Source organism: Chlorocebus sabaeus, chromosome 14 (genome assembly GCF_047675955.1).
Source record: "Chlorocebus sabaeus isolate Y175 chromosome 14, mChlSab1.0.hap1, whole genome shotgun sequence".
In the NCBI taxonomy this organism is placed as follows: Eukaryota; Metazoa; Chordata; class Mammalia; order Primates; family Cercopithecidae; genus Chlorocebus; species Chlorocebus sabaeus.
This window is the reverse complement of record NC_132917.1, coordinates 102071852-102093488: the sequence shown is the minus strand read 5'-3', so window position 1 is coordinate 102093488 and position 21637 is coordinate 102071852. Positions and strand designations below refer to the sequence as shown.

The 21637-nt window shown below is 40.6% G+C and overlaps 1 protein-coding gene across 1 annotated transcript in view; it reads left to right on the top strand.

The window, feature by feature from the left end:
* RNF149 (ring finger protein 149) overlaps positions 1-21238 on the top strand; it is a 32939-nt gene extending 11701 nt beyond the window's left edge. Inside the window, exons 2-7 of the mRNA XM_008008206.3 lie at positions 2393-2643; positions 3572-3640; positions 8755-8837; positions 12086-12182; positions 16177-16375; positions 20497-21238. Coding sequence (XP_008006397.2) covers positions 2393-2643; positions 3572-3640; positions 8755-8837; positions 12086-12182; positions 16177-16375; positions 20497-20540 — 743 coding nt within the window. The 3' untranslated portion in view covers positions 20541-21238. The remainder of the gene's footprint in view (positions 1-2392; positions 2644-3571; positions 3641-8754; positions 8838-12085; positions 12183-16176; positions 16376-20496) is intronic.
* The last annotated feature ends 399 nt before the right edge of the window (positions 21239-21637 follow it).

Genomic DNA, 21637 nt, shown 5'->3' with positions numbered 1-21637 from the left:
AGTGGCGCAATCTCGGCTCACCGCAACCTCTGCCTCTGGGGTTCAAGTGATTCTCCTGTCGCAGCCTCCTGAGTAGCTAGCATTACAGGTGCCCACCACCATGCCTGGCTAATTTTTGTAATTTCAGTGGAGATGGGGTTTCGCCATTTTGGCCAGCCTGGTCTCGAACTCCTGACCTCAGGTGATCCACCCACCTCAGGCTCCCAAAGTGCTGGGATTACAGGCGTGAGGCACCATGCCTGGCAAAGTGCTGGGATTACAGGCGTGAGGCACCGTGCCCAGCCAACAATAAATCTTTATGGATACCTCATTGGTCACATCTATGCAGTTACGTTCCTGGACACAGAATTGCTGGGCCAAAGAGACATGGACATTGCTCTTTTGCTCTTTTGACCTTGGTTTTGCTCTTACTCATGGAGAAAATTTTCATTTTTCTGTAGTTAAAAAAAAAATTTTTTTAAAGAACCTCTAAGGTAGTTTTTATACTTGGAGAGGCTTTTCTTCAATATATATTTTTTAATTCCCATCTTTCTTCTGGCCATTGTATGTTTCCTCTTTTTATATATATACATTTAAATCTTTGATTTAGTTGGAATTTATTTTGGCGTAAGTTGTGAGAAATGGATGCAGCTTCTCCCCACCCGCCCCACCGGTGATACCCAGTTGCCTCAAATAATTTTTTAAATAATTCATTTTGCCTCATGCATTTGGAATTCTGCTTCTGTGCACTAAATTCTTTAATGTATTTGGGCCTATTTTTGGACTTTTATTCTGTCTCATTCTGTGGGCGTCTCCATATGCTACAACCACAATGTTTTAATTACTTAAAGACCGGTCCAGGTTTCACTGTTTAAAACGTTGTTCCAGTCGTCTTATTTTCCTTCTAAGTGAACTTAGAAGCAGTCTTTTTAGTTCTTTTTTAATCTTACTGTTATTTTATGATTCTTGCATTCATTTGTAGCTAAATTCATGTAAAATTTTTTATTTTAGCCCTTCTTTTCTATGTCTCTTGATTTTTGTCTCATGTCTGCTTATGCCTTCAGAGCAATGCTAAATAATAGTGATCATAGTAGAAATGTTCATATTGTCTCCCTGATTTTAATGAATATGCTTTAGGCATTATGTATTAGTACTCATAAGTGGAATTGATCTGTGTAGTTTTTTGTTTGTTTGTTTTTCATTGAGCTACAGCCTCACCCTGTCGCCCAAGCTATAGTACGGTAGGATGATCTCAGCTCACTGCAGCCTCGACCACCTGCTCCCAACTCGTTTTTTCTTTAAATTATTTGTAGAGACATGGTCTCACTTACACAGGCTGGTCTCCAACTCCTGGCCTCAAGTGATCCTCCGATCTCACGTCTCAAAGTGCTGGGATTACAGGTGTGAACTACCATGCCTGGCTTGTATGGTTCTTTTGTTGGTTGTTTATTACCATGTTTGGTTTTATTATCTTAGAAGTAATTTTTTTTTTTTGAGACAGAGCCTTGCTCTGTCACCTAGGCTGGAGTGCAGTGACGCGATCTCGGCTCACTGCAAGCTGTTTACACCATTCTCCTGCCTCAGCCTCCCGAGTAGCTAGGACCACGGGCGCCTGCCACCACGCCTGGCTAATTTTTTGTATTTTTAGTAGAAACTTGGTTTCACCATGTTAGCCAGGATGGTCTCGATCTCCTGACCTCATGATCGGCCTGCCTCGGCCTCCTGAAGTGCTGGGATTACAGGAGTGAGCCACCGTGGCTGGCCGTCTTACAAGTAATTTTTAAACTTTCTAATTTTTTAATCTGCTGTGGAACAACTTAAATATTGTTGGTATTACTTGTTCCTTAAAGGTTTGGTGGTAGACTTCACCTGTGAAACTGAACAGTGCTCTAGCTTTTGGGGGAATCGTTTTTATTTATTTATTTATTTTTGAGATAGGGTCTCTCACTGTCACTGGGGCTAGAGTCCCGTGGCGCGATCTCAGCTCACTGCAACCTCCGCTTCCCTGGTTCACCCCGATTCTCCTGCCTCAGCCTCCCGAGCTGGGATTACAGGCGCCCACCACCACACCCGGCTAATTTTTGTAAGTTTGGTAGAGATGGTGTTTCACTATGTTGGCCAGACTGGTCTTGAACTCCTGACCTAGTGATCCACCCACCTAGGCCTCCCAAAGTGTTGGTATTACAGGCGTAAGCCACCATGCCCGGCCGGGGGAGTAGTTTTTAGTGATTGATTCTATTACTTATAATGTCATCAGTTTCTTTTGGAACCAGGTTTGGTAACTTATGTTTTCCATGGAATTTTTCTAATGTATTTATATATGTAGATGAACATAGTACCCTTATATTTAATTGAATGTTCTCTGTATCATATTTTGTGTTCTTCACATTGATTTCTTTGTTCTTTCCTACAGGAACAGGAAATATAGTGGTCATTATGATTAGCTATCCAAAAGGAAGAGAAATTTTGGAGCTGGTGCAGAAAGGAATTCCAGTAACGATGACCATAGGGGTTGGCACTCGGCACGTACAGGAGTTCATCAGCGGTCAGTCTGTGGTGTTTGTGGCCATCGCCTTCATCACCATGATGATTATCTCGTTAGCCTGGCTAATATTTTACTATATACAGCGTTTCCTATATACTGGCTCTCAGATTGGAAGTCAGGTAATGATGGATAACTCTGAATTTTGATTTTTAAAAGATAGTTCATAAATATGCCCCATATGTATTCCTAGAAGTTACATTTGACTGTATTCTTTTATTTTTGCTTATATTATTTAAGTATTCACATGACTTTTTGGAAATCACTTTTTAATTGGACTATGTTACATTTTTTGTTTTGTGGGAAATTAGATACCTTTAAGTCTGGGTTACCTTTTGCACATTTGTTTCCTGCAGGAACCCTCTTAGTCCCTTGCCAGACACAAAGGAGTGATGAAAAGGCCTGAGTTAAGGGTGGACCTGTCCTTAGGTAGCCCTCATTCTCTGATGAGACCTAAAGGTGAGGAGCAGAGAGGAAATGGGGGCCTCTCTGTCTCCGTCATGGAGCTGTAGTAAAGCCATTTATGTGTCTCAGTGACAGCGAAGAGAAGGGCCGCCAGAGAGCCAGTGGCTTCCCAAGGCAGGCCTTTTGAACGTCCCACTTATTTCTGTCATTGTGGAAAGTTGACTGCTCTGTCTTGAGTACTAGGAAGAGACCTTTTCCTTTTAGGTACTTGAGTAGATGAGCATATGGTACCCCTATCCTTAGCTTCTTACTTTCTTGACAATATTTAAACATAAGATGTGGTTTCTTCTTCAGAAAAGAAATTGAAAGTCAGTACTCTTGGTCACACACCTCTTAGTGTTACGTATGGCTGTTCTGCATATTAAGGCTTGAATGGCTTTTGTTGTTTGGGGCTTTTTTATTAAGTTGGTGCAAAAGTAATTGCGGTTTTTGCCATTAAAAGTTATTTTCAGTATAGTCATTTGACTTTGCCTTTCAAGTGAAATGTTTTCTGTATGCTTATGTGTATTGTATTTGTGACTTTTAAGAAAAATAGTGATTTAATTTAAATTTTTCAATAACTATATTAATATTTTCCCACCCAAGAGCCATAGAAAAGAAACTAAGAAAGTTATTGGCCAGCTTCTACTTCATACTGTAAAGCATGGAGAAAAGGTAATATTTTCATGGTTTTTTTTTTTTGTGGTTTAGAGTAGAGAATATGCTGTACGTGTTTATTTTAAAAAAGGATTGGCAGAAATATTTTGCCATTGAGAAGGGCCTTCTAGACCTGCATTAATATGGTAGCCACTAGTCACATATAGCAATTTGCATGGAAATGAATTTAATTTAAAATTGAGCCCCTCACTGGTGACAGTTCAAGCACTTTGGGAGCCACAGTGGCTGGTTGCTGCCCTCCTGGACCGCTCTGACATTCCCAGCAGTGAAGAAAGTGGTGCTAGTTAGAACCAGATTACTATAAAAACGTGGAGGAGCATACAGTCTTTACCAACCCTTGATACCTTCAGTTCATTTCTGTTAAATCTGAGACTATGTATCCACTCCTTTAGTTACAGGGAGAACATGTTGGCATTTGTGGGGAAGGAGAGAAAAGGGGTTTTTAAAACCAGTTTTGGAAAAGGAAACATTTTGACATGGCCAATCTGACACTTAAAAGTTCAAAATCATACCAGAATTTTAAAGCATTTTTGAAATAGGACAAATCCTGAATCTAGAAGCTCACGTTCTTGGAGAATAGATGCCTTAAAAGGAAAACTGTTGCTAATGCGTAGTATTTATTATTTTCATAGTTCTTCTGGTGTGCTTTAAAATGTTGATAATTGTGTTGACTTGCAGCTATGACTTGGTGTAGCTGTTTTGATTTTCATGTTATCTCACTAAGTTATCAAAAATCTGTTCCACCCTCCAGTCTCTATTCCCCTTCAGAAAGAAAGAGTACCTGCACTTATGGTGTATATCTCTTTCTTTGACCTTAAAGGATTAAAGCAAAAATAACACATTAGCTTACAGACCTTTCATTTTGTTTTTGTTTTTTAATTTGGAATTGATAGTAATGAGGCTTCGAGAATTGTATTGCTGGCTACCATTCCTTTGCTAATTGCTTTCGTACTGCAGTTCAATTTTAACAGTTTGTGCAAGGTATTGTTTTCTTTCCATGTAAATGTGTTGAACAGAAAAAGTAAAAAAAAAAAAAAAAGATCACATCTCATGGCTTAAGATTAGTGTCTGATTTGCAGATCACTCAGAAGGTCCTTAGGGATAGAGTTTTCGGTTAATGCCTGTGACAAACTATGCACACATTCAGCATAGTCAGTTACTTGACAAGCATGTGGTTTACGTTCCTCTTGGAACATGCCTTCTTAGCCTCCTTAGCGGGAAATCGCAGTTCTTTTTTTTTCTTCTTTAATAAGACAGTCTCACTCCGTCACCCAGGCTGGAGTGCAGTGGCGCAATCTCGGCTCACTGCAAGCTCCGCCTCCTGGGTTCACGCCATTCTCCTGCCTCAGCCTCCCAAGTAGCTGGGACTACGGGCGCCCGCCACCACACCCAGCTAATTTTTTGTATTTTTAGTAGAGATGGGATTTCACCATGTTAGCCAGGATGGTCTCGATCTCCTGACCTCGTGATCCGCCCGCCTTGACCTCCCAAAGTGCTGGGATTACAGGCTTGAGCCACTGTGCCTGGCCGGAAATTGAAGTTCTTAAGTGTGAGAAGACATAGATGTATTTGTTTAATTTACTGAATCGAATCTTTGAGAACACAAGTAAATTGATATTATCCTCTTCCCATACAGAACAATTTTGAAAATATGCTTCCAGGGACTGTTTCTTGAAAGTTGTCAAAATAATGGTTGAAAAAAAGAGGAGCCTTGCAAAAAAGCCTTATGGTGTATATATTTTTAAGAAGATTCCTAAATGATCCATGAGGTATATACAGATGGCCCCCAACTTCCAATGGTTTGGCTTAACAATTTTTCAACTTTACGACAGTGTGAAAGCAATACGCATTTAGTAGAAACCATACTTCAAGTGTTGTTTTTAACTTTCAGTATGGTATGCAGTAGGTTATATGAGAGAGTCAGTACTTTATTATAAAATAGGCTTTGTGTTAGAGGATTCTGCCCAAGTGTAGGCTAATGTAAGTGTTTTGAGCATGTTTATGGTAGGCCAGGCTAAGCCATGATGTTCAGTAGGTTGGGTACATTGAATGCATTTTACACTTAATGATATTTTCAACTTACAATGGATTCAGTGAGATGTGACCCCATGGTAAGTTGAAGAACAGCTGTACACAGATTTTCTTACAATTTTACATTTTAAACTGTACAAAAAAATGTGGTTTCTTCAGACTACATAGTATTCCTTTCTAGAGAAAATAAAAAGGAGTGATGTCTAATTTTTATTTTCTTGTAGACTCATTCACAGTAATGCATAAAGTTGTAAACCATTATTAGAGATTTAAAAAATTATTTAATCATTCTTGCCCCGCATATGATTACCTTCATTGAAACATACAATTTTAAATGTGTTACAAGTTCATTTTTATACAGTCTTTGATAACAATATCTACATATAAAATCAAATGTGGTCTCGCACAGTGGCTCGCGCCTGTAATCCCAGCACTTTGGGAGACAGAGGCAGGAGGATCGCTTGAGTCCAGGAGTTTGAAACCAGCCTGGGCAACATGGTGAAACCCTGTCTCTTAAAAAAAATAAATAGGCTGGGCGTGGTGGCTCATGCCTGTAATCCTAGTACTTTGGGAGGCCGAGGCGGGTGGATCACAAGGTCAGGAGTTCGAGACCAGCTTGACCAACATGGTGAAACTCCATCTCTACTAAAAACACAAAAATTAGCTGGGCATGGTGGTGCGTGCCTGTAGTCCCAGCTACTCGGGAGGCTGAGGCAGGAGATTCACTTGAACCCAGGAGGCGGAGGTTGCAGTGAGCCAAGATGACGCCACTGCACACCAGCCTGGCGACAGAGCGAGACTCTGTCTCAAAAAATTAATAAGATAAAATGTTTACTGCTTCCATATTGACAGGTGGTACACATGGCTAAATATAGGTTTCAATACAGCAATTACATAAGAACAGTGTAACTGTGTTCCATAAAATGAACTGCCTAAATTTGCAGCCATATGCTGATACGGATTGGGAGACCCTGAGTCCCTACCCCAGCATCCTGGGAAGGAGAATCCTGCTGGCCTGTCTTGTGTCAGATGGCCACTGTGGCCCTGGCTGCCTTGGTTAATGGATGAGACCAGGTGTGTAGGTCCAGGAGTTATTCCAGAGAAGTAGGGAGGGCTGATTACCATCAAAGAGGTTCATGACCCATAGATTCTTAGAAGTGGAAGTTTTGTTACAAGACTACTTTCTCCCCAGCAATTTTTGTTTCTTTGTACCTTTATTAAGTAGTTAGATGAAAAATGGTAACTTACTCTAATTTGTCATTCTAAGTTTTTTGTTTGAAAAGTAATTTATTTTAGGCCGGGCGCGGTGGCTCAAGCCTGTAATCCCAGCACTTTGGGAGGCCGAGACGGGTGGATCACGAGGTCAGGAGATCGAGACCATCCTGGCTAACACGGTGAAACCCCGTCTCTACTAAAAAATACAAAAAAATAGCCGGGCGAGGTGGCGGCGCCTGTAGTCCCAGCTACTTGGGAGGCTGAGGCAGGAGAATGGCGGGAACCCGGGAGGCGGAGCTTGCAGTTAGCTGAGATCCGGCCACTGCACTCCAGCCTGGGCGACAGAGCGAGACTCCGTCTCAGAAGAAAAAAAAAAAAGAAAAGTAATTTATTTTATAATATAGCAGACATTTGCATTTCTACAGCATTTAAAACATGAATACTTTTTAACAACCCGTGAACACTTGCTTAGTATTTAAACATTTTAAACTGTACAAAAATGTTTTCTTCGGTCTACATCATATTCCATTCTAGAGAGACTAGTAGTGTCTAATTTTTATTTCCTTGTAGAGTCATTCACAGTAATGTATAAACTTGCAAACCATTATTAAAGACTTTAAAAATTATTTCATCGTTTTTGCCCTGCATATGATAAATGATAGTATTTACTTTCATTGAAACATATAATTTTAAATGTTGAAAGTTCTTTTTTTTTGTTTTGGTTTTTGAGACGGAATCTCGCTCTGTCACCAGGCTAGAGTGCAGTGGTGCAATCTTGGCTCACTGCAACCTCCACCTCCCGGGTTTAAGCGATTCTCCTGCCTCAGCCTCCTGAGTAGCTGGGACTACAGGCACCCGCCACCACGCCCAGCTAATTTTTGTATTTTTAGTAGAGACGGGGTTTCACCGTGTTGGCCAGGATGGTCTCAATCTCTTGACCTCATGATCCGCCTGCCTTGGCCTCCCAAAGTGCTGGGATTACAGTCATAAGCCACTGTGTCTGGCTGTGAAAGTTCATTTTAATACAGTCTTTGATAACAATATCTACATAAAAAATCGAACATCTGGCATGGTGGCTCATGCCTGTAATCCCAGCACTTTGGGAGGCTGAGGCAGGAGGATCACTTGAGTCCAGGAGTTTAAGACCAGCCTGGTCAACACGGTGAGACCCTGTCTCTTTTTTCTTTTCTCTTTTTTTTTTTTTTTTTTCCAGGTGGCGTCTCGCTCTGTCACCCAGGCTGGAGTGCAGTGGCGCCATCTTGGCTCACTGCAGCCTCCAGCTCCCTGGTTCAAGCAATTCTTCTGCCTTAGCCTCCCGAGTAGCTGGGACTACGGGCATGCGCCACCATGCCCAGCTAATTTTTGCATTTTTAGTAGAGACGAGGTTTCACCATGTTGGCCAGGATGGTCTCGATCTCCTGACCTCATTATCGGCCCTCCTTGGCCTCCTAGAGTGCCAGGATTACAGGTGTGAGGCATTGCACCTGGCCAAAACCCTGTCTCTTAAAAAAAAATTAAAACAGTAACAAATAAAATAAAATGTTTACTGCTTCCATATTGATGGGTGGTGCACATGGCTAAATATATTTTTAAATACAGTAATTACATATGAACAGTGTATTACTATTTAAACACTGTTCATATCTGATTAAGCAGACAATGAAATTTTTTCCTTTTCAACCATATTATTTAGATAATCCCCTAATAGTGGTAAACACCAAGTACAGTTATTTGTGTTTTAGTTTTGCTGGTTGTACCACTTTGTAGAAGGGAATTCATCATTGTTGTAGTCCGGATGTAGGGAGTTTACCAAGGGATATACTATGTACCAAGAATGTAGTAACACTTTCTTTTTCTTGTTACAGGGAATTGATGTTGATGCTGAAAATTGTGCAGTGTGTATTGAAAATTTCAAAGTAAAGGATATTATTAGAATTCTGCCATGCAAGTATGTTCTTTTTACCTACTGAGATGTTAAAAATTACTTGACAAGTTTTAGGTGTCTGACAAAATAGTTATTTGTTTTTTATGATACGAAGATCTTGTTATTTGTGATCATCTCCTCTTTTTAGAAAAGCAGCTTGGATTTTAAATGTAGTGTCTTCACTGCTCTTTAAGATTGCTTTACCTAGGAGATTCTTAGGTTACATTAAGACTCGTTAAGTATCTTTGTCATAGATTGGCTTTTAGTCTTCTAAGCAAGGCTTTATCAGAATCCTAGGAATTACATTATACGTTTAGCAGTGCAAAAAGTAAGCTGTGTTGAGAACAAGAAAAATGAGAGACCCGGGAGAAGGGCCTGAAACAGCCTAAAGGAAGTGGGTTGGGGAGGGCAGTAGTTTGCTGTTATTTGCACCCTGGACTTGCGTTCCTTCTAAGGTTGTTTAAAATCAGTATTCCTAGGTGGCTCACACCTGTAATCCCAGCACTTTGGGAAGCTGACTCAGGTGTTCAAGACCAGCCTGGTCAACATGGTGAAACCCCATCTGTACTGAAAATACAAAAATTAACCGGGTGTGTTGGCGTATACCTGTAATCCCAGCTACTCAGGTAGCTGAGGCAGGAGAATTGCTTGAACCCGGGAGGCAAAGGTTACAGTGAGCCGAGATTGTGCCACTGCACTCCAGCCTGGGTGACAGAGTGAGACTCCATCTCAAAAAAAAAAAAAAATTTTTTTTCCTTTATTCTGGTTACACTAAGGGTTTTGTTTTAGTAGCAGGAAGTTGCTTTAAAAAAAAAAATAGAACGAAAGGCTGGGCGTGGTGGCTCATGACTGTAATCCCAGCATTTTAGAAGGCCAAGGCAGGTGGATTACTTAAGGCCAGGAGTTTGAGACCAGCCTGGCCAACATGGGGAAACCCCGTCTCTTACAATAAAAATACAAAAATTAGCCAGACATGGTGGCACATGCCTGTAATCCCAGCTACTCAGGAGACTGAGGCATGAGAATTGCTTGAACCTGGGAGGTAGAGGTTGCAGTGAGCTGAGATCATGCCATTGCACTCCAACCTGGGCAACATGGCAAGACTCTGTCTCCAAAATAAGTAATGGGATACTTTAATTGATAACTTTTTTAAAAGAATTGCTTTGTTAAAAGGGTTCATTTTGTGTGCAGAAATGGTATGCTTTAAGTCTGATGAATTTTAATTATACTTCACAGCTATTAGAAGCAAGTCACAAGTCAGTATATAATTATATTTTGCTTTGTTTGCAGAGTACTTTACTATATATCCAAGTACTTTATAGTAGATTGATAACTGTGTGAAGGAAATGCAGTCATGCATATCAGGGTAACCAAATGAAAGTTTCCTGATTAAAGGTAGCTGGTTTTAAACCTACAAACATTTACATGTGATTGGTATGACGGGTGCTGAATAAACTGGGTTGGGTCAGTGTAAGTTGATCATGTCATGTAGAAAGTTATTAAAGTAGAGAAAAGAGTTTTTACTCCAGGCTGGTTTAGGGCAAGTCTTTCTAACTTAAAAACAATGTCCAGGAAGCTGCACAGACGAGCAGTGCTAGGTCATGCTGGTGGCTGAGCTGGAGTTTGGACCTGACCCTCAAATGCAGGCACATGTGCACATTTCCTGGTCTCCTTACCGGGCTTTTGACTTTTCCCTTATTTTCTCCTGTGCTTTATTTATGTAACAAATTTCCCAATAAAGCCAACATGTTCCTTTTATGTTTTTGTAAAAATTATTTCTTAAGTACTGGTTTATTTTTTTATTTATTTATTTTTTTTTTTTTGAGACAGAGTTTTGCTCTTGTTGCCCAGACTGGAGTGCAAGGGGTGTGATCTTGGCTCACTATAACCTCCGTCTTCCGAGTTCAAGTGATTCTCTTGCCTCAGCCTCCTGAGTAGCTGGGATTACAGGTGTCCACCAACACACCCAGCTAATTTTTGTACTTTTAGTGTAGAGCGGGTTTCACTATGTTGGCCAGGCTGGTCTCGAACTCCTGACCTCAGGTGATCCACCCACCTCAGCCTCCCAAAATGTTGGGATTACAGGCGTGAGCAACCATGCCTGGCCGCAAGTACTGTTACTTTTAATTCCACTAGCAGATTTCTGTTTGTAAAAAAAAAAAAAAAAGTCTTCAAACAACAGTAATAATACCAAACAGTGACCAAGTAAGCTCTGTGCCTGGCGCAGTTGTGCACACAGTTGTACCCCCCTGGTGTGGGGCAGAGAGTGTAGGAACCTAGTTCAGAGTCCCAGCCATTGAATGGCATGCTCGTGTCTGAGCCCAGCCTGTCTGGCTCTGAAACCCATACTATAATCTTAACTCCTTTTCTTCATCACTTGTAGAAAATAGATTTATCACATAGGAGGAAAAGTCAGCCAACTGAGACAAATCAGCAAAAGAAGAAAATATATATACTTTTTTTTTTTGTTTGTTTTTGTTTGAGACGGAGTCTCTGTCGCCCAGGCTGGAGTGCAGTGGCGCGATCTCGGCTTACTGCAAGCTCCGCCTCCCGGGTTCACGCCATTCCCCTGCCTCAGCCTCCTGAGTAGCTGGGACTACAGGCGCCCACCACCGCGCCTGGCTAATTTTTTGTGTTTTTAGTAGAGATAGGGTTTCACTGTGGTCTCGATCTCCTGACCTTGTGATCTGCCCGTCTCGGCCTCCCAAAGTGCTGGGGTTACAGGTGTGAGCCACCGCACCCGGCTATATATGCTTTTTTTTAATTCTGAAAGTGATAGGTGTTCATTATAGAAAAATGGAGTGTATACAAAACTGTGTAAGAGAGAAAAAAACTGTTGAATAAGCCTGTGTAAGCCTACCACTGCAAGATGATCTGTTAATATTTTTGTTGTATTTCCATTTGAGTCATTTTATGGACTTATATAAGGTACTGCCAGTTTAGTATTAGTTTGTTTATTACTACTAGTTGATTTATGCCACGTTTTTTCCCAAAAATTTTTCAAATAACTTACAAAGGCACATAAAAATGTACAAGCTAGTGTGAGGGCATAAATAAGCCATGGTTTTTGTAGGGTGAAGGGAAATTTTCCCGAGAAGTGCCAGATTCTGTTTCACATGGAAGAGAGAATAATGACATGATAAGTAAGTAGACTGTTGATTTGACGCCAGCTAACTTGTAATGAGAGGATGAGTTGGTAGAATGTCTTATGTCCTTTATAAGTTATATAAACATTGATTTTAAAAACATTAACACATACTTAATTTTTTTAGGCATATTTTTCATAGAATATGCATTGACCCATGGCTTTTGGATCACCGAACATGTCCAATGTGTAAACTTGATGTCATCAAAGCCCTAGGATATTGGGTTTGTTACGTTTTTGTTTATATTCAATCTCTGCCCCAGTTCTTCCTGAGTGATTCAGTTTCATTATTGACTAGAAACAAGAGGAACGGGCGAAAGGCTCCTAATATCCTTGTGGTTCTCTGAAGAAAATATTCTCACTATTAAAAACGACTTCTTAAGGCAGTCCAAAAAAATCAGTGCAATAATTTGTGATGATAGAATAATACGCTCAGATGTTTCCCAGAGAGTTTGTAATTACTTATGCTGCACCACAGAATGTATATATGCTAGTTTTATATAAACAAGAATCATAAAATATTTGAAAAGGAAGGAGCCGCGTAGGTTGTCTGGCTTAATATGTGCATTCTACATGTGAAGAAACCAAAGCCAATACTTCTTAACATCAAATATTATTCCCTATTCCTAGGTTTCAGAATCAAATAGACCTGGGGCAGTTTGTCCTGCATTGAAGTTGGTTCATCACTGATGGTCACAGGGCCTTACACAGAAGACACGGGGGCAAAATGGAAAGGAAATCATAGGAATAGCTAGCCACGTGCTGAACAAATGCCTTCCATACCTTGTTATGTCTAATCTTCACAGTTGCTGTATAAGTGCTGTCACTATTCCCATCTTACTAATTAGGAAACTTGAGCTTAGAGAAGCTAAATAACTCACCTGAAGTCATACAGTTATTTAATGGGAACTCATCTTTCAAATAAGGTTTGCTTAATTCCAGGGTCTGAGCACTTAACTATTACCCTACCCAAAGAGGGGAACATAGAGGGAAAGAATACATTTGTTTAGGTTATATTTTTTATTGGTTTTAGAGTCTTCATACAATCTATTAATGTCTCAACGTATTCTCATTTAGAAGATAAACAGTTTTAGGCTGGACTTGGTGGCTCATGCCTGTAATCCTGGCATTTAGGGAGGCTGAGGTGGGCAGATCACTTGAGGTCAGGAGTTGAAGACCAGCCTGGCCAACATGGTGAAACCCTGTCTGTACTAAAAATACCAAAAAAAATTAGCCAGATGTGATGGCACGCTCCTATAGTCCCATTTACTTGGGAGACTGAGACAGGAGGATCGCTTGGGTCTGGGAGGCAGAGGTTGTAGTGAACTGAGAGCATGCCACTGCACTCTAGCCAGGGCAACGAGAGTGAAACCCTGTCTCAATCAATCAATCAATCAAAAAAAAAAAACCAGTTTTTAAATAAAGATCTTTGGGGAAAATAATTTATCAAATATCATCTTGTTGCTAAACATATTTTTAGAGTTTTTCATAGGTTTATTGTGGAATTAGAAACTGCAGTTTGGGTTTATTTTAATGATGATCATTTTATGCAGCTTTAAGCCATTATGGTCATGTAAGCTTCTATAGTGGCATCATTAAAGAACTGACCCATTAAACAAGACTTATTTCCCAGACTGCAGTCTGTTTAAAATGCCTCCTCATCTTCTAGCTTAAGAGACCGCTTCCTTAAGAACTGCTGTCATTCCCTATGAATTACAATTCATTTGTTTTTTTGAGACAGCCTCACTCTGTCGCCCAGGCTGGAGTGCAGTGGTATGATCTCGGCTCACTTCAACCTCTGCCTCCGGGGTTCAAGTGATTCTCCTGCCTCAGCCTCCCAAGTAGCTGAGCTTACAGGTGCACTCCACTACATCTAGCTAATTCTTTATATTTTTTGTAGAGATGGAGTTTTACCAAATTGGCCAGGCTGGTCTCAAACTCTTGGCCTCAAGTGATCCATCCGCGTCAGCCTCCCAAAGTGCTGAGATTACAGGCATGAGCCATCGCACCTGGCCACTGAATTGTTTTTTAAATGTGAGTTCCAGAACGCCTTCACTGTGTGCTCACAGGAAGGTGGGGGTCAGTGTTCAAGAATGGTCTTACTAGAAACTGAGACTATTTTGATGTCCAGAAAATTTGTCTCTCTTCTAGAATTTCTTCACATATTCATGGTTTTCAATAATTGTAGCTGTGTTTAGCATGGCATAACATGCTTTCTTAATGAACCTGGCTCATCCCTCTTTACTCCAGAAACTGTAGCTTAGATGAGAATATGAGCCTTTGTGGGGACAGCATTTTAAATAATAGCATACAGGGAGTTTGATGGATTTCTTTCTTGGCAAGGTTTTAGAACTCTTCCTTCCTTAGATACACTCGAAAGCATATTCGAAGTTGTTTTCTTCATCAGTCAGTAGTTTAACATGCTTTTCATTTCTGGATGTTTGTATGAAAGGAATTTCACTGACTGTAGCACAGGGACTTTAATCCTCATGAGTTTTGTTTGTGGAAATAAGCTATATATTTCATATATTAAAAATTAAGACTCTTCATCTCACATAAGGTTGAGTTGCTTTCTTAGAATGTTAATTTCAGAAAGCTAGAATATGTATCCCCAGAATGCCTAATTTATTTTTTGATGAACAGAACCTATAGTAACATTAAACCTCAGAAACTTACTGTCTTGTCTTTGAGTTTTGAATCTTTAGACAGTACACCCTTTTCTGTGGACCTGTTGACCCCCTCCTGCAGTGGATGCTTTAGTTAGCCATGCTGTGCCCTCTTGGAGTAACTAGTTCTCTATTTCCCCATAACTGTAGTGAGAGTCAGCCTCAGTCCACCACACAGACTTTAAAGGTTTACAGCTATTTCAGTGATCCTTGTCACTTGTTTTCATTGATTTGGCAAGGATGGGTCAAAGAAATGACATCTGAGGTGCTAGATCTGCACTTGGCTCTGGGGAGACAAAGATGAGTAAGACACAGCCCTTCCCCTCACGGGCTCTTAAGGATTTCACTTTCTGGATTGGTGGGGGGTCAGGGCACGCACACAGACACGACACGGCCAAAGAGGCCTGTTTGAAGTGCTGCCTGTGGGAGCACAGAGGAGGGGTCACACGGCCTGCTGCCAGGTAGAAATTGGAAGGTGGTGCAAGTGCATTTGAGAGGGCAGTTGAGCTGGGTGTTGCATTAGCCGTCAGACACACCAAAGTCTTGAGGCTAATGCTATGTCTGGGGAGTGAACAGACAGGGTTGGAGGTTGGCAGGTAGTTAAGTTAGCAGATATAAGTAAACAGGTTGGGGCTAGGCTGGCAGAAGTTTGGGTATTGTGATGTCACAGCCACAGGATTTGTTGCTTGGTGTGTCAGGAGCAGGGATGGGAGGGCGTTACATTGCTGGTGAGGCAGGAGGGGCAGGTTCTAGAACACAGGTGGAGCAGGGCTCTTGGGGGCGCAGCCCAGTGGAGGGAGGTGGAGTGCCTGTGAGTGGTGTTTTTACTTGAAGCAGTGGTGAGATGCTGAGCCAGATGGTCATAGTGAACCTGCAGCAACCCCTCATCTAATAAGTCACTTTACCAGGAGTTCCATCCACTTACAACACAGCTTTGACTCTGGTATTAATCAAATGAGGTTTCTAGCTGTTCCCCAAATGTCGAGACTTAATGTAGTGTTGCTGATAGCGTCTCCAGCCCTCCACTTTCACTGTTTTCCTTTCTTTAAAGCAGCAAATGGAAGCGGGAGGGAAGGTGGAGGCAAACTACAGCTGATCACCACCCTGTCCATATGGAAGGAGCCAGAGTAACTTTTTCAAGAAAATAATACAGTCTGAAGGCATCTGTTGTTCAAAAGCCTTGTTTATCTCTGAAACCCTAGTGCCTCACTGTAAACAAGCACAGGGCGGTAATCAGAGTTCATGGCTATGGCCTCATATCCTCTGTCCAGGAAGGCAAGGAAGTGGAGGAAAGCTTCACTTTCTGTCAATAGTTTAAAAGGTGGCATTGCTTGTATCATGGAGGGGAAATGTGTTTTAGAATAAAAAACATGTAGGCCTTAGGAGGTTGGTTGTCGAGAAAGAATTAATTTTCTTGTGATACTAGATAAGGGAGACTTTGTTGTGCTTTTTGCCAGATTCATTGTATAGAAGTACGTAATATCATGTGTGACTTACGAGCCAGATGATAGATAAGCTTTGATCATGTTTTTCTTCTGTTCTAATTCTCAAGGGAGAGCCTGGGGATGTCCAGGACATGCCTGCTCCAGAACCTCCTTCTGGAAGGGATCCGGCTGCAAATTTGAGTCTAACTTTACCAGAGGATGACGGAAGTGATGAGAGCAGCCCACCATCAGCCTCCCCTGCTGAATCGGAGCCACAGTGCGATGCCAGCTTTAAAGGAGATGCAGGGGAAAATACGGCATTGCTAGGTGAGCGGTGTGCAAATTATAAAACAATGGCATGTGGCCAGGTGTGGTGGCTCACACCTGTAATCTCAGGGCTTTGGGAGATTAAGGTGGGAGGATTGCTTGAGTTTGAGCTATCAAAGAATAAATAACCAGGAATTAAATATAACCTACGTTTTACTTAATGTATGAAGGTCTTTCTATGTTGATAAATAGGTGATTTTTTACAGCTACATAGTACTACATTTTGAATTTTCTGTAATTTCTTGAAACTTTTCATGGGTGTTTATTATCACTAGCACTTTGAAATCATTATGTATGTATACTTACCACTTGTCTAATTGTTTTCTGTCACTCTGATAGGTAAAATGTAGTGAACTGCATGTATTTTTTGTTTGTTTTTTTTTTGTGTGTTTTGTTTTACTTTTTGAGGCAGGGTGTTGCTCTGTCACCCTGGCTGGAGTATAGTGATGAGAACACAGCTCACTGCAGCCTCAAATTTCCAGGCTTAACTAGTCCTGCCACCTCTGCCTCCCAAGTAGCTGGGACCACAGGCACGTGCCACCCCATCTAGCTAACTTTTTAAATTTTTTTGAAGTGATGAAGTCTCACCATGTTGTCTAGACTAATCACATTTTTTTTTTATTACCGATGAGGTTAATCCTCTTTTCAGATTATTGGTCATCTTTATTCTTTGATGAACTGCTTATTTTATCCCTTGCTTATTTTTTTATGAAGATAGTAATTTTTTCATATTGATCCTTAGAGCTTTTTATACACTGAAAATACTAGGGCTTTGTCATATATTTTGTGTATTTCTCCCCCAGTTTCTGTATCCTTTGGCTTTTCATTGTACTTTCCAGATAGAAATTATGTAGTTAAGTTTCCCGTTCTCTCATGATTCTGCCTTTGATCGCATGCTGACTTAGGAAGGCCTTTCTTAGGATTATAAAGATATTGACCTGTACTTTGCGAGTATTTGTGGGTTTTGTATTTTACATTGAAATCTTAGTATATATAGTTTAAAGTGTGAGGAGAGATTTAACTAATCTATTTTTTCCCTTTTATTCCACTTGTTAAACCTAAGTGTTTAATCAGTTGTCCTAATATTGTTTAGTGAATAATAATTACAAATAATATGTTTTGATATTTGCAAGGCAAATTCCTTCATCTTTATTCTTCTTTTAAAAAGAATTCCTGGGCTATTCTATATTATTATTATTGTTATTGTTATTGTTTTTGTTTGAGATGGAGTCTTGCTCTGTCAGCCAGTCTGGAGCACAGTGGCGTGATCTCAGCTCACTGCAGCCTTCGCCTCCTGGGTTCAAGTGATTTGCCGGCCTCAGGTGATCTGCCCTCCTTGGCCTCCCAAAGTGCTGGGATTACAGGCATGAACCACCACACCTGGCCTATTCTACATTTTTTAAAGATTAATTCTAAAACCATTTTGCCAAGTAAAAGAAAATCTCATCAGAATTTTTATTGGAATTGGATTCACTTTAAGGTTATTTTAAATGGGAAGAATCGATGCTTCAGATTTTGAATTTTGTCCTCCTAGAAGAGGAAGCATATTTTTCCAAAGCAGTAAGATTGAAACTGAGTCAGTTTCTTTGTGGCACATTTAGGATCCGTGAGGCAAAAATAGGTAGAAATATTACAATGTAAGTATTAACAGCACCAGAGGAAGAAAAGAATGCATTGTGGAAGAAAAAAGGAGAATAGATTTCGGAGAATTATAAAATGGTAGCGATTGATTGGTGTAGGCATTCTCCTAACCAGCTCTCCAGCTAAGACTGGGCCACCTTACAAAGCAGCATGTTCTGTTGGTAAATGGCTCTTAGTTTTAAGAATGTCTTTATATGGAGCCAGAATGCATACCTGTGTGATTTTGCCATTGTCTTCCAACTCCAGAAAGAAAACTAACTTTGCCTTCTCTAGTACATGAGCACCTTGGAGATACTAAGACTCTTATTCTGACTAAATGTCCTTCAAGAGCAGCCTCCAGAGTTTTCTGCATTCTTGCTACCTTGTTAACTTGCAGTGCATTACAGTTTACCATTGGCTCTCCTGAAATGCCCTCTTAGAACAAAGATAATACAATTTGAAATCATGGGTAGAAATAAAGAAGGTGGAAGAAGCAGCTAGGTTTCCAAAGCGGCAGAATGTCAGATACCTTCTGAAGCAGCCAGTTTCCCCCATTCCCCACCCAACCCCATGTGGGGCTCACATTCTGTTTTTCTCTCTTTGTCCTTTGTTTAAATTCCCAAGTATTGTGCATCAGCAAGTTGACTTTATCTGTTAATGTTCTTTCAGCCTTGTAACAGTAACAATATAAATTGAAAAACTAAATTAGAAAAATCAGGCATTCATACCTCCAGAATAAAATGTAGTTTCACTTATAGTTGAGAAAACATTTACTAGACTCTTAGGAGCAACTAGGAAATGAGTGTGGAAGTTACTATGGTAGACCCTGGAGAAGGTGTTTTCCTGCGGAAGTGCACCTTCCACTGTCCAGTTATGTCACTCTCCACCTACTTCACCTCCTTGAAGGGAGTGCAAAATATTTGGTTGGGTGGGGGATTGCAAAATATTTGATTGGGTGTTGGGGGGATTGGAGAGATACTGATCAAAAGGTGCAAAGTTTCAGTTAGGAGTAAGTTCAAGAACTCCATTATACAGCATGGTGACTACAGTTCATAACAATGCATAGTATTCTTGAAAGATGCCCAAAGAGTAGATTTTAAATGTTCTCACTTTGAATAAATATGTCAGGTAATGCACATGAATTAGTGTGATTTAGCCATTCCACAATGTATACATGTTTCAGAACATCATGTTGTGTACCATAAATACATGCAGTTTTTGTCAATTTAAACAGTAAATACACATTTTATATTTATAAAGCAAGAGGAAACATTTTGAGATTACTTATGTTATTTCACCATTTAATAGAAACTTTAGGCTGGACATGGTGGCACACAATTGTAATCCTAGCACTTTTGGAGGTGGGGTGGTGGGGAGCAGATTACATCGCATGAGGCCAGCCTGGGGAACGTACAGAAACCCTGTCTCTACAAAACATTAGCAGGGTATAGAATAGTGGCATGTGCCTGTAGTCCCAGCTGTCTGGGAAGCTGAGGTAGGAGGATCACTTGAACCCAGCAGGTCAAGGATGCAGTGAGCCATGGCCATGATCATGTCACTGCACTCCAGCCTGGGTGAGAGAGTGAGACCCTGTCTCAAAAGAGAAACTTTAAATTGGCAAAATAAAAAGTAGTGGGTTCTACTGCTATCTTTAAGGAAGTATTCTATTCTAAGAGCCTTTTGTGTGGAGTGATTTTTGTATACCTAGTAATAGCAACTGTCTGGATTTCAGTACCAGCTCCTCCTCTTCCTTGCCATCTATACACCAGGGCTGGTGACGTGTTAATCTCTACCTCTTAGGGTCAATATAAATACTGGCTATTTTCATTGGTGGCAGCGTCACCATCACCTTAGCTACTTGTTCAACTTTTGGGAACATCTTCTGGTACCACCATCTCTGACTGTCTTTAAAGACTGATCTTCTGATGAGATTAATGTTGGCTAGGCTAATGCTAGAAAACTCCTCATATGACAAAGATGTTTACCAATTTTTCTTGTTGACTATCAATGGGTTATCAGTTTTCCATATATGTCTTATTTAAAATTTTCTGTTAGCCAGGCATGGTGGCTCATGCCTCTAATCCTGCATGTAATGGTAGACCCTGGAGAAGGTGTTTTCTCCACTTTGGGAGGCTGAGGTGGGTGGATCACCTGAGGTCAGGAGTTCGAGACTAGCCTGGCCAACATGGTGAAACCTCATCTCTACTAAAAATGCAAAAGATCACTGAGTGTGGTGGTGGGCACCTGTAATCCTAGCTACCCAGGAGGCTGAGGCAGGAGAATTGCTTGAACCTGGGAGGTGGAGGTTGCAGTGAGCCGAGATGGCGCCATTGCACTCCAGCCTGGGCAACAGAGTGAGACCCCATCTCAAAAAAAAGAAAAAAAGTTTTCTGTTTACCATCTTGAATTGTCTCCAAGTGAGTAACTGTGTTTGTGTAGTTGAAGCTCGGAATATGCTGCCCTCTTCTCCTGATGGAGTAGCTTGTGTCGTTCTCTTGCAGAAGCCGGCAGGAGTGACTCTCGGCATGGAGGACCCATCTCCTAGCGCACGTGCCCACTGAAGTGGCACCGGCAGAAGTTTGGCTTGAACTAAAGGACATTTTATTTTTTTTACTTTAGCACATAATTTGTATATTTGAAGATAATGTATATTATTTTACCTATTAGATTCTGATTTGATATACAAAGGACTAAGATATTTTCTTCTTAAAGAGACTTTTCGATTAGTCCTCATATATTTATCTACTAAAATTTACTATGAACAGTGTGTTGCTTCAGACTTACAAAGACAACTGGGGCAAGTACTCTAATGTAAAGGACAGGTGGTGTTTCTGTATAACAGACTGGCTGCTATGGTACTGTAAAAAACTGGTTAATTCTATTTTTCAAAGTTTTGGCTAAGCACATCAATTTTAGACTAGTTGAAGTGGAACTGTATAATTCAATTCGGTAATCGATCACATGGGCTTTCCCTGGAGGAAAGGTTTGGTTTTTGTTTTTTTTTTTTTTAAGAACTTGAAACTTGTAACTGAGATGTCTATAGCTTTTTTGCCCATCTGTGTTGTATGTGGAGATTTCAAAACCTGAGAGCACTTTTTCTTTGTTTAGAATTAGGAGAAAGTCACTAGATGACTTTAGGATTTGCATTTTTCCCTTTATTGCCTCATTTCTTGTGATGCCTTGATGGGGAGGGAAATCTGTTTATTTTTTCCTACAAATAAAAACCTAAGATTCTATATTGCACATGAGCATTAAGTTCTTCATTGCCTTGTTAAGGAAAATGAGTAGGCAGACTGAGAATCTGTTATATTGATTTCAGTTACAATTTAATCTTTACAATTAAAAGGACGAAAGATGTATTTTAATTTTTATTATTGACTCGAAATAACCAGTTTTCTTGATTAGAGTTTAAGCAGATTTTTTTTTTTTTTTTTTGAGACGGAGTCTTGCTTTGTCGCCCAGGCTGGAGTGCAGTGGCCGGATCTCAGCTCACTGCAAGCTCCGCCTCCCGGGTTTACGCCATTCTCCTGCCTCAGCCTCCCGAGTAGCTGGGACTACAGGCGCCCGCCACCTCGCCCGGCTAGTTTTTTGTATTTTTAGTAGAGAGGGGTTTCACCATGTTAGCCAGGATGGTCTCGATCT